The sequence below is a fragment of the Vigna unguiculata genome, chromosome 7 (genome assembly GCF_037176805.1).
Source record: "Vigna unguiculata cultivar grain cowpea cultivar isolate G323 ecotype 2 chromosome 7, ASM3717680v1, whole genome shotgun sequence".
Lineage (NCBI taxonomy): Eukaryota > Viridiplantae > Streptophyta > Magnoliopsida > Fabales > Fabaceae > Vigna > Vigna unguiculata.
This window is the reverse complement of record NC_140798.1, coordinates 40,306,783-40,322,401: the sequence shown is the minus strand read 5'-3', so window position 1 is coordinate 40,322,401 and position 15,619 is coordinate 40,306,783. Positions and strand designations below refer to the sequence as shown.

At 33.9% G+C, this 15,619-nt stretch overlaps 1 protein-coding gene across 1 annotated transcript; it reads right to left on the bottom strand.

Annotated features, from left to right (window-relative positions):
- Window positions 1-4,559: 4,559 nt before the first annotated feature.
- On the bottom strand, window positions 4,560-14,836 carry LOC114192119 (DNAJ heat shock N-terminal domain-containing protein). The gene is made up of 12 exons (XM_028081724.2): window positions 14,402-14,836; window positions 13,908-14,236; window positions 13,759-13,836; window positions 13,559-13,661; window positions 12,862-12,950; window positions 12,296-12,407; window positions 11,139-11,192; window positions 11,021-11,069; window positions 7,404-7,504; window positions 5,569-5,684; window positions 5,000-5,446; window positions 4,560-4,898 (listed from the first exon to the last, which is right to left on the bottom strand). The coding sequence occupies exons 1-11, from the start codon at window positions 14,720-14,722 to the stop codon at window positions 5,098-5,100; spliced, it is 1,701 nt and encodes a 566-aa protein (XP_027937525.1). The 5' UTR covers window positions 14,723-14,836; the 3' UTR covers window positions 4,560-4,898; window positions 5,000-5,097.
- Between the last annotated feature and the right edge of the window lie 783 nt (window positions 14,837-15,619).

The following is a 15,619-nucleotide window of genomic DNA, read 5'->3' as shown; positions in this document are numbered from 1 at the left end:
TCTTTGTTGATTATTTTGCATAAAACTATTTTATTCCAACAAAGCTATTATTTGTAAACATGACTTAGTTTATCAAGATTGCTTTAGTTTAACCAATTCTGAATTCGAATTTAAGAATGTACTTTATTGAAATATTTGAAAGGAATTTTGTTGATTACAATACTCAGTTAGAGTAAAGAAGATTGTTTAGAGTAAGATACATGTTGTATACATAAAAAAAAGTATTTGATAAATAACTCGAGAAATATTTTTTATTTCCATTTTGGATTGCGGTATGGTCACCAAACTCCACCTGAATATTATATATATATATATATATATATATATATATATATTTGGGAATAGTCCAAGTGTGAGTTAAAAAGTCTTACATTGGATAAAAACAACAAAATTAAACACTATATAAGAATAAAGACCACTACAAAAAAAATTGAAATTACCGACGGAATTTTACCGACGGATATACTTCTGTCGGTAAATTTGAATTACCGACGAATTTTATCGACGGATTCTCAAATTTTAATTATCGACGGAAAAATCCGTCGGTAAAAAAAATTTCATTTATCGACAGAAAAATCTGTCGGTAAAATCCGTCGATAATTCAAATTTTTTTTATCGACAAATTTACCGACGGATTTTTCCGTCGGTAAAAAAAGCGGAAAATTTCCCGCCCAAATTTAAATTACCGACGGATTTATCCGTCGGTAAAAGAAGCGGGAATTTTCCCGCCCAAATCTCACCTTATAAGAAGACGAGGAGAAAAAGAAAAGAAGAAAAAGAAGGAGAAGAAGAAGAAGAAGAGAAGAAGAAGAAGAAGAGAAGAAGAAGAAGAAGAGAAGAAGGAGAAAGAGAAGAAGAAGGAGAAGAAAAGAAGGAGAAGAAGAAGAAGAAGAGAGGAAGAAGGAGAAGAAGAAGAGGAAGAAGGAGAAGATGAAGGAGAAGAAGGAGAAGAAGAAGAAGAAAGAGGAAGAAGATGACAACGACGGCGGCGACGATAGCGGCGACGATGGTGGCAGTGGCGACGGCGATGACGACGGCGACGACGGCGGCGACATTGACGGCGACCACGAAAAAAAAACGTAAAAAAAATTGAAAGAGGGAGGAGGAAGAAGATGAATAGTGTAATTAATTTACCGACGGATTTTTGGTAATTACCGACGGATATTTAGGTCGGTAATTACCGACGGATATTTTCCGTCGGTAATTACCGACGGATATTTTCCGTCGGTAATTACCGACGGATTTTATCGACGGATTTTTCCGTCGGTAATTACCGACGGAACATGATTTCCGTCGTTAAAATTTTACAGACAAGCATTTTACTGACGAATTTTTGACCGTCGATGATCCGTCGGTAATGTTGATTTAGCGACGGATTTTGGCCATTACCGACGGATTTTGACCGTCGGTAATAATGATTTTTCTTGTAGTGCCCATAACAACATTGCCTTAAGGTTTTGGGATTAAAGTGGCGTCTAAGGTCTTATATGTGTAAGACTAATGTCATAACCACAATCTCTCAATAACCATGACTATAACCAATATATATATATATATATATATATATATATATATATATATATATATATATATATATATATATATATATATATATTACTTTCAATTGGTAACAAACAAATGACAAAACACTTGCCCTTTACATTAATCAAAGATAGGTCGTTTCGGATAAAACTTTTATAAACTAAAATTAATTTATATAAAAATTAAAAAAATTAGGTTTTAGAAAGATAATAGGAAATATTTCTATAAATTAACTTATGAATAAGTTAAATTTAACTTATAATTGAAAAACTTATTTTGTTATTTTTTTTCTTATCTCTATTAGAAGTGTTTTTAAGTTTTTATCCAAATAAACCTAAATTGTTCTTTCAATTCTAGAAAGAAAAAAAAAACAAAAAAACAAAGACCAGGAATAAACATTTACATATATTTTTTGCCAAAGTTAAAACTTTGTTGCAAGAACTCTCACATTTAATTCTTAGAGAGAACTAAAATACAATATAATAGGTTTAGTAATAATCAACATTAAGTCATTATTACATTTATCCTAGTAATTGTTTTCCGACCTTAAATGGCACCATTACATTAATAACAAAAACTAACATTTCAATAACTGGTTTATACTTTTATGTGTTGTACTTTTTGGACAAAATGATACTATACTGACAATTACATACTGTATATATAACATTTTATTTTAATTTGATCTCAGTTGTGAACCAATTTTGAGTTTTACTTCCACATATATCAAGCCTTTTGAATTATATGTAACGAAAAATAAACTAAAAGAATCTTAAAAATTTATATTTATCAATGGCTTTTCTTAAACGAATTTGAAAATTATCTTGTTTTTTTTTCCCCCTAATTGTTATAATAGATGAATAACTATTAGATGAATAACTAGTAAGTAATAATAGACAACTTATTTCCAAAATTAAATAACACTTTTCTCAATTTATATAGGAATGACCAAAATTTAGTGTTATTCAAATTAAAGACGGTAATATGAATTCAACCCGTGAAGTTGACCGTTATGATCAGCTAGCTCACTTTATAATTAAAAATTAGAGAAAAGAGAATTCTCTTTCTTTTTGTTTTAATTCTTATATACACAAATTTAATTGACAACAAAAATAAATTTTAATATCAATTATGCTTTTTAGTTCGCAAGATAATATCAATTAATTGAGAATTTTAAATTTTTAAAATTTTGAAGTCATCAATTGACCTTGAAGTATGGATGGTGAGTATTTTAAATCCATTTTGGAAAAAGAAAATATTGTGTTTTAAATGGCTTGAAGTGGAACTTGTTTTTGACAAATGGTTAACAAATAAAGTTGGATTGAGTGAGTTGTAGCCTCTGTGATTGGAATTATGTAGCAAAACAAGGTTTGGTTTGGTGAGAGAAGAAGAAAAGTGGATTATAGAAGGAAAATCTGAATCGGTACCATCATCCCAGGTTAGGTAATCTTAATCATGATCGCATCAATTTTTAGACTTACTTCCAACTTTTTCTTTTCTATACCTTTCACCATTTTTGGGACGTCACACTGAGATAGCTAACTTTTTGTTTTTTATGAAACCCTCCCTTCTTATACACACAAAATTGTGTCAAACACTTTTGATTTCAATCCTCATTGCTTTCAGTATATAAATTCAATTCATTGAAACCTTAAAAATGATGCCGACATGTCACATCCATTAAAAATAAGTTAAATCTATTAAATATAAATAAATCTAAACCTCTAATTACAATTTAATTTTATAAAATCGAATAAAACATAAAACTCATTTTCTTCATAAATGAATCTAGCTTTTAAGTTATACAAGTTTAGTATTAAGAGTTTACAAATAGTTAGTTCATGAACATTTTTATATGAGTTAAATATATTTTTTATCCATGTAATATTACATAAAATTGAAAATAATATCTGCTGAAAACTGATTCTGATTCTCATTCTTTCAAAAATTATGGTTTTAGTTTGTCAAATGTAATGACAAATATTAGATTTAAGGTTAGGATCGATAGAAACGGACTATACAAATATTTATACAATACACTCTTTATTATGGGATTATAGTTCAATTGATCATTGCACCACCCTCTCAAAGCATAAGTTGCAAATTCAAGTCACATTAATCCCTGTCAATCCCATTATATATAAATATAAAAAAAAATCAATTTATTTTTTGTATATTTGTAGGGAATCAAATTAATAAACAAAATTTTATTTAGGACTCCCTACTTTTTCATTTATTTCATCAAAAAATGAAGGAAACAGGGGTTAGGGTAATGGTTAGTGTTATGTATTAAGGGTGATGGTTAGGGTTAAAACAAGTAAGATTACTAGTTTAGGATTTTATGATTTAGGGTTCATGGTTTATGATAAAAATGAGTAAGATGAAAAAGAGAGTTAATGTTTGAGTTTAGGGTAAAAATAAGTTCGATGAATATGTACAAGTAGAAGAAGTTAGGGTTTGAGTCTAAGGTAAATATGAGTAAGATGAGTATATAAGTAGAGTGAGATTAATAGGATTCAATGTGTCTAAAGTCCCACATATGTAAGTATGATAGTATAACTAATATATAAATAAAGAAATCCATAAACATATTGATGGGGAGATTGTTAGTATTCGATCTTAATTTGAACTAGTAAAAATGAGTAATATGACTAATATATAATAATATGACTAATATATAAGGAGAAGTGTTTAGGGTTAAGGGGTTCAAGGTTGAGGGATTATAGATTAAGAGTAAAAGTGAATAAGATGACAAATATATAAGTAACTTAGAAACCTAGCAAGGAAAATTTTTTAGGATTTAATGTGAATCTGAACTCCCAAATCCAGTAAAAATGGATAAGAAGAACCTGAGTTTGCAGCCCCACGTCAAGAAAAAATTAAGTAAAATAACTAATATATAAATAAAAAGACCCATAAACTAATTTAGGGAGAGATTGGTAATAAGATGACTAAAATATAAGAAAAGGGACCTAATAAATTTAATGAAGGATTACCAGGAATCAACACTCAAAAACTAAGTAAAGAGAGATTTTTAGGATTCAATGTGAGTCTTAACTCTCACATCTCACATCAGGTAAAAATGTAACTTACATATATAAAACAATTCTTAAACTTTTACCGCGGATGGCGTACCACTATCTCCACTATTTCTCAAGCTATAACTACATGTGCCACAAACAGCGATGCTTCTGATAAGCATGCTTGACAGATTAATTAAATATACAGGGTTAGAAAAATACGCATAGGGCCATTTATTATACAAACTCCTTCAGATAATATTCGCCAGTGATGCAATTGCATAATTAGAATTCTCCGTAGCAGAGCACATGACTGTATTCAGCACCAAGCGGCTACTGCATGCATTTGTAGAAAAAAGAATAAGTTAGCCTATGATAGAGTTGGTCAAGAAAAGAAAAACACAATAATATTAGTGCAAAATGACAGGAAAACTAACCATCAGGAAAAAGAAAAAAACAAAATCTCAAAGAAGCTCATTGAACAGTTATTGTCCAGGTAAAAGAGATCAGCAAACAGAACGCGAACTCGGTCAAATCAAAGGAAGTTCCTCTGAAAGTTTCCAGAAGAAAACCTTGAAGATAAATCCTTAGTCATGCTTTCTGAATCAAAATTTACACTTTTCCTTCCAGCTGTCAGATCCTTTTCACGGTCCCATGGCTTCCATGGATGTTGACCCACCCACTCTTGCTTCCCTGGCTGTTGCTTCACTTGCTTGGACTTTTTCTTGGATTTGTTAGCCACCTCTTCTTGATGTTTCTGCACCAATGTTTTTGACCGTTTTGCTTTATTGTATTTGTCCACCAAGTCTGCATCCTCACTGGCCCTTTTCTTTTCCTCATCATTTGAAGCTAGTGCAGTAGCTTCATTGTATGCCTCCAAATAACTGCCATATAAATAAATCATTTTGGTCATAAGGCTCTCGATTTCACGGAGTGGACTATGCAGGTTGCAGGAAAAAGAAATTAACCAACCAACGAATTCTGGAATAGAAGGGAAGATACATACTTCATCTTTGCTTTCTGGGCCCTATCCAAAGGGGTGTCTGTCCAAGCACTAGTATCACCTCTACCTTCCTTTGGGCCCCTGCTAAACTTGGTAGATTGCATAGTCACACCACCTGGCTGAAACAGATATTTAAATAAGTACGTTTAGCAAAATAACCGAGTTCTTGATTAAATAAATTGCTCTAAAGCTCAAGCATATTTTAGAAAATTAGAATCAAATTTAACGAAGAGAATACCAAAACAGGTTTCAATGATAAAAGAATTATACCATTCTCATAAAACCAATAAAGATAATAAGTTACAGTGTGGGTTGAAACAGAAGGACACTTCATCCAGATTGATAATGCCCCACATCAGAGTTTAAGAAATTCTATTAATATCAAGCCAGATTTTGTTGATTCAAAAGCTACAAGTTGGCCTTTAATCTTGTTTTTAATGTTGTAATTTTGATGTTTGCTGGTCTGATTGCCTATGATCATGCAAAGATTACTTAGAGGAATCATATAATAAAAGTTATGCAAAGATTACCCCGAAAAACAAAACTTTTTAATCGACTAAAATTGTGTCTTAATCCATTAATTTCGCTAAAATCCACTTGAGTTTTGATATGCTCTCCATTTAATCGAATTAAAACTCGTTTTAATAGATTAAAATAACTTAAAAGACACTTTCTTTACTAATTTTAATGGATTAAAACTCGAATTAATCCATTAAATGTTCTTTTCGGGTGTGAGGAACATTGTAATAGATCAATTCTATCGGCTATAAGAGTTATCTCAAGCTATTTTCATTGAATCAAATTGAAGAAGTTCCAGAATATTTTCAAACACCTAAGGAGAACTCTATAGTGGTGAAAAAAAAATATTTCTAGGTTCCTTTACAAGATCAAAAGTTTAAAGATCATTGACTAAAGTAAACACTTCATACATTTTCAAAAATCTTTTAAAGTTCAGCTCACCCCCTCCGGAACTCAGCCTTTGTTTCTAATAAGATAATCATGGATATATCCATTACTAATGACCTTTCCGGCAGAGAAAAGATAAATAAGTTAAATGAAAACACCAAATTATTGGAATTATGTAAGAAATAAAGTGAAAGCTAAATATGTCTAGTTATAGAGAAATAAAGAAGAGATGGAAACGAGATAGACAGATAATGGGTCCCACCATTAAGTGAGTAAAAAGCACGTAGAAATTGAACAAGGAACTAGGGACTGGGTTAAGGTCTCAACTAGAGACCTACATAGGATACAAGAAGTCAGAGTTCATTGATTTCATTGTCGAGCAAGGGAAAGTTAATCAGAAATCAGAAACAGCATTCACGAACGGTTTCATAATTTCAAATTTTTTTAACAACAGACTGGATTGGTGGTTTCCAGAATTACTTCAAATGTAGGCCCAAAAATGTGGGCCCAGACTGAGGTTTTACTCAAACAAAATGAGATCCTAAGCATAAGATCTAATTCTTTAGGCATTACATAACCCAAAGAAAAGGGCATTCTAGTTCCATTAAATTCTTAGAAATTCATTTCAAGGCTTTAGACGTGTGCTACTACCAATAACCTCAATCAATTAAGAAAGCCAAATATAAACACCATACCCAAATATATCATAACCCAAGCAAGTTTATAATTTCTAACTGGTATCTACAAATTACAAACCCAACCAAAATATATCATACATCATTCATATAGAGAGCTAAAGTGACTCAATATTATATCATTGTATCACAATCATAATTAAACCACATTTCAATGTTACTCTACTTTATATCATAGATATGGATTACATTTTCTCAAACACAGGTGTCCAATATCAAATGATTGACAGGACTTACTTTTCTTTCCGGAGGCAGTGTTGTCATCCACTCATCCCTTTTTGGCTCCACTTTAACCTCTGTCTGTGCTAGAAGTTCTTCATCACCCTCCATGGAAATACCTGCAAAGAATTCCTAAAAATAAGATAACAGTTCACAGGTAAAAATAGTACCAACTACATGCCCTTTGCTTTGACGAAAGACAAGTTAAGCTTAAATATGAATGTATGGCTGGGTTGGGGGCGTGACTGTGCTCAAAATGAAACCAAGAGGATTAGTAGTGACCAATTTTCCAACCTAAACAGTGTTGGGTTTTTAATAAACTTAAATGTATTAACCACTATAGGTAACTAGCCGTTGTAAGAAAATAGCCGTTGTGAGTGGTTAATGCACTAGCCATTGGAATCTAGGTAGTTAATGAGTTAGCCGTTTATAGTCGTTTATAGCCGTTGAGAGTACAATGGTGAGGAAATGTGGGTCTATAAATATAATGTATTGTAAGAACAAATATAACAACAAGAGGTGAATAAAGTTTTTTCACAAGATTAGAGAGTTGTTGTCTAACAAACTATTAACAAAGTGGTATCAAGAGCCAGTTAGCTTGAGTGTTTGAGTGAAAAAGAGAGAGAGGCAGAGAGCTTGAGTGCTTAAAAAAAGAGAGCTAAGTGTTTGAGAAAAAAAAAAGAGAGTGAGATGGCCAGTCTTACAAATAGTATTTCTCTGCCCAAGTTGACAAAGACTGTCAACTATGACAATTGGAGTCTCAAAATGAAGGCCCTTCTTGGATCCCAAGAAAATTGGGAGGTGGTTGAAGATGGTTTCGATGAACCATCCAACACTACAGGTTGGTCAAATGCCCAGTTGAAAGTGCTGAAAGACGCACGTGTGAAGGACAAGGCAGCTTTGTACATCCTGTACCAAGCTGTGGACGAGTCTGGTTTTGAGAAGATTGCAAGTGCCAAATCTTCAAAAGAAGCGTGGGATATTTTGGAGAAGGCGTATAAGGGAGATGATCAAGTGAAGCAGGTGCGACTTCAAACACTTAGAGGCGAATTAGAGAGCATGAGGATGAAAGAGACCGAAGGAGGAGCCGAGTACATTACTCGAGTTGAAACTGTGGCGAATCAACTTGCTAGAAATGGAGAGACGTTACCCGCTAGCTGAGTTGTGGAGAAGATCTTGAGTCATTGACAAACGACTTCGAGAATGTGGTGTGCGCAATTGAGGAGTCCAAGGACCTATCAAAGCTCACGGTTGAAGAGCTTGCAGGATCTCTTGAAGCACACGAACAACGAAAGAAGAAGAAGTGGGAGCCACTTGATCAATTACTCCAAACAAAGATGTCAATTAAAGATGAGAAAGCTCAGAACACTCAAGGTAGAGGACGATATCGAGAAGGTATAAGAAGCGGTCATGGTGGTAGAAGCCGAGGACAAGAAGAGAAAGAACAATCCGGTCAACAAAATTGGCACGGAAGAGGACGAGGTCCATGGAGGAGGTCAATCAAGCAACTCAAATGTTGAGTGCTTCAAGTGTGGCAAGTATGGTCACTATGCAAAGGAGTGCTACTCGGACAAGTGTTTCAGTTGTGGTAAGTCTGGACATTTTGCCAAAGATTGTAGATCTGAAAGTAGAAATGAAGAGACGATCAACCTCACAAAAGATGTTGAAGAAGAAGCAACATTGTTGATGATGGCGCGTAGCTCGGGAGCTAAGCATAAGCAAGTGGTGAACTCGCAAGAAGACCAAGTAGCATGGAGAGTTCAGCAAGAAGGTTGAGTATCATTGTTAACTCGACAAGACAGTCGAGTAGTGTGGATAGGTCGGCAACACAACCGAGTAGGTTGCATAGGCTGGTGAGACATGCAGATAGCCCACACAGGGTGGTGGAGCATGTAGATACCCTGGACACCATGGTGGAGCATGAGGCCAACTCGATTAACTTGGTGGAACGCCTACATAGCTCGGATAAGTTGGTGGGGCAAGTGGATTACTCAGATAGCTCGGTGGGACAAGTAGATTACTCAGATAGCTCATGGAGCACGTGAAAAGCATGAATAGCTCAGAATTTGAAGAAGAAGAACTTCTAATCCAAAGGTTAGAGATTGCAAAAGGAGACTTGCAACAAAGTATTGAAAAGGAGGTTAGAGACAATTTAATTCTACAAGAAAGCATAAAGAGAAGGAAACAGGCTTTGCAAAAGCGGCGCTTGGAATTTGAAGAAGATGTTTCAAGTTTGCAAGAACAGTTACAAGTTGAGAAGGATCTGAGAGTTGCACTAGAGGTGCAAGATGAGAAGTGGCGACTTGAAATGGATGAGGAGATTGAGGAGATTGAGCACAACAATACGTGGGTGTGGTCTAATCTTTCAAAAGGAAGTCAGCCTATTGATAAGAACTCAGTTAACTACAAGTCGGTCACAAAGACAACGAACCCAATGAGTACCAAGTCGGCCAAAGAGAAGAACAAGTTTGCCAGTATGGATGCAAAAACTGAGAGAGTAGAGAACAAGTTAGTCACAGGGAAAGCGAAGTACAAGTCGACCATAGATAAAGTGAAAGGGAAGTCAGTCGTGAAGAAAGCGAAGAACTTAACTACTCATGAAAGGGACAAGCACAATGTGAGGAAGAGTTATTGCACGTTGGAAGCCGTGATGAAGAATAAAGGAACAAAGATGGAGAATAAAAGAAGCATTTAAGTTTAAGGGGGAGTTTTGTTGGGTTTTTAATAAACTTAAATGTATTAACCACTATAGGTAACTAGCCGTTGTAAGAAACTAGCCGTTGTAAGAAACTAGCCGTTGTGAGTGATTAATGCACTAGCCGTTGGAGTCTAGGTAGTTAATGAGTTAGCCGTTTATAGTCGTTTATAGCCGTTGAGAGTACAATGGTGAGGAAATGTGGGTCTATAAATATAATGTATTGTAAGAACAAATATAACAACAAGAGGTGAATAAAGTTTTTTCACAAGATTAGAGAGTTGTTGTCTAACAAACTGTTAACAAACAGTTACAAAACAACTACTCAGTACCAGCAAGCGGCAACAGTACATAACAGACAACAACACAATATCACTAAATTAACCGGCAGTAACACTTTATGTTGGTTTATTGTCATATCAGTACATTACCTTCTCCCAATAATATGCTAGATCATAGCAATTAAGAAGAAAATAAGAATAAAAGGAGGCTTCTAAAATGATTTTAATGGTTATGTACAGTAAAACTAGAACGTGAGGTGTTACTTAAAAGTTGAAACAACCTGCAAATTTTCTCCTCTACTCCATTTTAAATACAAAAATATTAACAGTTTTTCCTCGGCTAAGATAAAAATGATAATATGCTTTATGTTGTGTTAGAAAATGAAATTCCCACCATTAAGAACTAATAAAGTGAACACATTTCCATTTTGCTCTATGTTTTCTTCCACGTCCCTTCCCATCACCTTTTCTTGTTTTACTAGGGCGAATGGTGCTACAATTATCTCTAACACAACATAACCCTTTCAGTTTCCGAATCCTCTTTCCAATTTTTACCTCAGAAAAGTTAAGTTCATATGACTTTGTTATATTAAGTATGTCATGCAGAAAAGTAACCTGAACAAACTAGACAACAATCCTGTCTGCATTGTGGAACTCACCTTGAGATCTTCTCCACAATGCAGCCTCACGCATGGTTTTAAGTTCAGCCTGCAATCACATGATGATATTAGTGCTTCAATCACTAATATTATAGCGAGACAAATCAGTTCAAATTACCTTCAATTCCTCTTGTTCTTGCTTGAGTTTGATTTTCTCATCCATTGCTTTACGCTACAAAAAGCACACAACACCATCTTGTTAATAAAAAGAATTCAAATACATTGAAAAAATATCTAATCTATCATATGTTGAACGTGAGAACAAAACATCTCTCTAGAAAAAAAAATATATGCCAAGACCAAACAGCTTTCTTAATAAACAAAATTATATCGGGAAAACCCAAAGGAAAAGTTAAAAATACAAGAAATAAATCAAAAGTCCTGTGCTGAAAATTATATAATTACCAAGTTTCATGTGAGACCACTAATTCATCTCACTTGGGGGCAAGTTTGTTTGTTCTAGCTTCTTTTGGGGGGCATATTATTACTCTTTTCAATGTATTCTCTCAAAAAGCAGCAAAAAAAGATACTATTTACCGTAGAATAAGATAATCCAAACATACCTAATCACCCCCGCAGTGATTGCTTATTCACTACTAACACAACACATAAATGTCAGCAATATCGTAGGTCAAATGCAAGAAATTGCTAATCACTTTGGCTTTTTCAAATTACTTCAGACATGTCACACTCAATTATTCACTATTCAAGTTCCTTGATTGACAGTTCTGCTTCACACACAAATTTTTTAAACACCTGGATGATTTTGACATATCTGGGGTCCTTAAAGTGCAAAAAAGGCTTATCACTATTTTTCTTAGTTGAAAATAAACAAGTGCTTCCCCTGTTGCTGTATCCAAACAAGAGGAAATAAATTCCCTCAAATCACAGGTAAGGCACTGAACTCAAATCAAAATCAATTGTAAATAAAATAAACCCAAATTGCCAAGAACTCTGCCACTCATAATGTTCCCATTATCCAACTTAAGAAGGTTTGTCTTTAGTTGATGGTAGATAGATAACTATTCCCCCAGTCACATCCTATCTTTTCTGTGAAAAAGGACTTTGTACTCTATTTTCTGTACAAGATTAAAAAAATAATATTTTTTACTTTCAAGTGAAACAATCAACCCATAAAACAAAAAGGCAAAAGAAAACCCACATATAGGTAAAACAATTAATCAAGTGTATGTCTAAAAAAGAAAGAGCTTCAAGCATATAGGATAAAAAGAACCTTTAACTTTTGATAATAAACCATCCTTCTAGCAGGCTTACCTTTTCTGGATCTTGTAACTCTTTGAAAGCTTTATTTAACTTAATGAAAGCCTGGTGGGCTTGCGGATGAGAGCATTTATCTGGATGAACCAATAGTGATATCTTCCAGTACCTAAACGGCATTAATCAAGATGACATTAGACAACCAAATAATCTCGATCATATGTAGTCAGTTGATGGGAAAAAGATTGGATTTTTATTTTATTATTGCATAGAATATAGAACTTCATATATTTTAGAGGCATTGCCCTTTTAGTTCCCAGTATAGATATAGAATGCCTTGAGTTCAAGCTTATGTTTTGAGTTCAGAATAGACTGTTATATTCCATTTTGTTTTTAACATGATAATACAATTGGATCATTTACAAAAGAACTTAATGACATTTTTGGAGCAGTAAGGCAGCAAAGTGGTACTGAAAAATCATTCCGACAATACCCATTTTCTAACTAATTCCGTTTAGGGAGGGAGAGCATGAATTGATTTTTAAATAATTAATTCAAACACAAAAATTAAGCAGAAACTGTTATTGCTTTGTTCAATTAAAAAACCACATAAGAGAACATACCTTTTCTTTACATTTGCATCGGACATATTATGATTGACTCCTAGAACATCATATGGGCTATCAGCCTCAACTTCCATTATTCTGGTCACCTGAGAAATAAACATACAAGAACTTGTACCTCAACATTCAATTACTACAAACTTTCATCCAAAATCTCATTCATAAATAAAGTAACAAGTAATCTGAGAATTAAAGAGTTTCTCCCCTGATAGAAACTCTTTAAAAAATATATAGAAATCTACAAACCAGTACTAAATGGAAAAATATAAAGATTCCTACGTCCAAAGAGCCAAAGTACCACCATACCACCCCCAAAAAAACTGAGAGATAAACAACTGGAGCTTCCCTAGAGACTCCATTGATCAGAGGAAACCAAACTATCTTTAACCCACATAGCAAAAGCAGACAGTTAAAGATTAATCAAGAAGTTCAAATACAGCAAACGTAAATGACTAGTCAGATTCAGACGACAGATTGTTCAGTTTAGCTGAAGGAATCTACAATACATAATAACCAGAGGGACCGTATAATGCATATGCCGCCAAATTGAAGAAGTTATTTCTCATGTTCCCTAAATAAAATCCAATCCTATAGGTAAAATACCAATATATCATACATCAATGATTAGATCTAAGTATTTAATTTTAATATTTGAAGAAAAAAAAAATCCTGATTAATGACTACTGGGATTAAGTACCTCTTCAAAACGTTCTGCTTCATTAGCTGATTCTGCTTCAGTAACCATAGCTGGTGGTGGAGGTCCAATAAATAGTTCACTATCATCATCCAATTCGGCCTCTCTAAAGACATTAACATAAAAATCCATCCATCATCAGATGTGAATTGACTCAATTGAGCCAGGAAACAGAATCAAAAGCAACTTAAATGGGTTGGCACCTGAGCTCAGTCTGCGCCTCTGTTAATTTGGCAGCGGCAGCCAGTAATTCAGCTGATGGCATTGCAGGGCCAATCATCCTGCACAGTAAAGTAAGCAATAACTTCAAATAAATAAATAAAGTCAGCAAAATGACAAAAAGAGTTGTCACCTTTTCCTAGGACCAACAGAATGATCATCTGGTGATGCGAGCACATGGTCATCCACCATCTTTTCATTTCCAACATCCACTGGAACTGAACTGGATTCAGGCACCGGCGCAGAAGCTTCAGCGTGCTCATTTATGGGATTTGTGTACGAGTTAATGAGAGGGCCGAGAACATCCAAAGTAGGGCGACCTTTAGAAGGTAGCAAGAAAACCCTATCTCCATTCTCCTTAAGGTTTAACGAAAGAAACAGCTTCTTCAAATGCTTCGCCAAAGATCGTTCTGATATACCCTTTATGTCAACAGCTTGTCCATTATCAATCATTTGCAAAAGCTAAACACAACCACAACAGCAACAAGACAATAAGAATCAAGCCTGTATTGTGAAATATGAAATATGATATAAAGTTAAAACACTAACTTAGTGTTCAGAAAAAAAAAAAAAAAAAACACTACCAATGAAATTGGCAAAGTATGGGAAGAGAAATTAAAGTGAAACCTGCTTCAAATCGTTGCCGACGTTGGGGAACTCTCTCATCATTTCAGCTACCATAGTTTCAGGCAGAACCCTAGGTTGTTCGTCTTCATCCTCCGAAGAGTTGGAGGAGTCATCGGAATCACGGAGCCTCTTCCTCTTTCTCCTCTCTCTGTCTCTCCTCTTTCTCCTTCGCTCCTCCTTCTCCCCGCTCCTTCTGCGCCGCTCCTTCTCGCGACGCCGTCGCCGCCGCCGCGAAGAGCGATCGGAGTCCGATGACGACGAAGAGGATGAGGAGGTCGACGAGTCCTGCAGACGACGCTGCTTCTTTCTCCTGTCACCCATTTTTGCAATTCACGCACCAAAATTCTGTATATGAATGATTCAAAACTCTGAAGGTAAAGATTTGGAAAGAAACAAGGAATCAAGTCATCACTCTTGTGTTTTACCGCTTTGCACTAAATTTTCTGATTGACACAGAAATAACTATTTTTTTTTTCTTAATAAAATTTGACTTAATTAAGTTGCAACCCAATTCTAAATGCGAGAATATTCAAAAATTGAGTTATTATAAAACGATAAAATAAATTACAAAATTATAGATAAAATATAAAATTATAACATTATACGTGAACTGGGATTACATCAAATATAAAACTTGTAACAGGTAATAAATAAATATTTTAAATGGATATACACAAGTAATGGATATGGGTATTTTTATATATTTGTATGTTAATGAAAGGGTATGAGTATTATAGTATCCGTATTTGTGAATACTTGTACTCATTATACTCTGCTCTAAATTAAAACTAAAATATAAAAACATAATTAAAATATTAACGCACTTATTTTGAATGAGTTATTTTTTATCAATTGGTTTTACAAAATCTATATTTCTATGTAAACTGTCATTTAATATTATTTAAATAAGTTATTTGAACTTTGTTTGAGACTTATGAATATTATGTATTGCATTTTATTTGAATTTATGATTAAGATATCTTGTTAAATATTTAAATTTTTTTTATAAATACTTACATATACCCATAAATATCTTTGGACATTAAAAAAATATGCAGATACCCGCACAACGGATACATGCACATATATGAGACGGATATTTGTTTCGCGAGTAGGGTACAAGGAAACTGCTACCCGTACTCTACCAATCTGTATAGATTCCTTATGGTATCTTTCCGTTCTTGTCATCTCATTAACATATACTCATCTTAAAGTTTT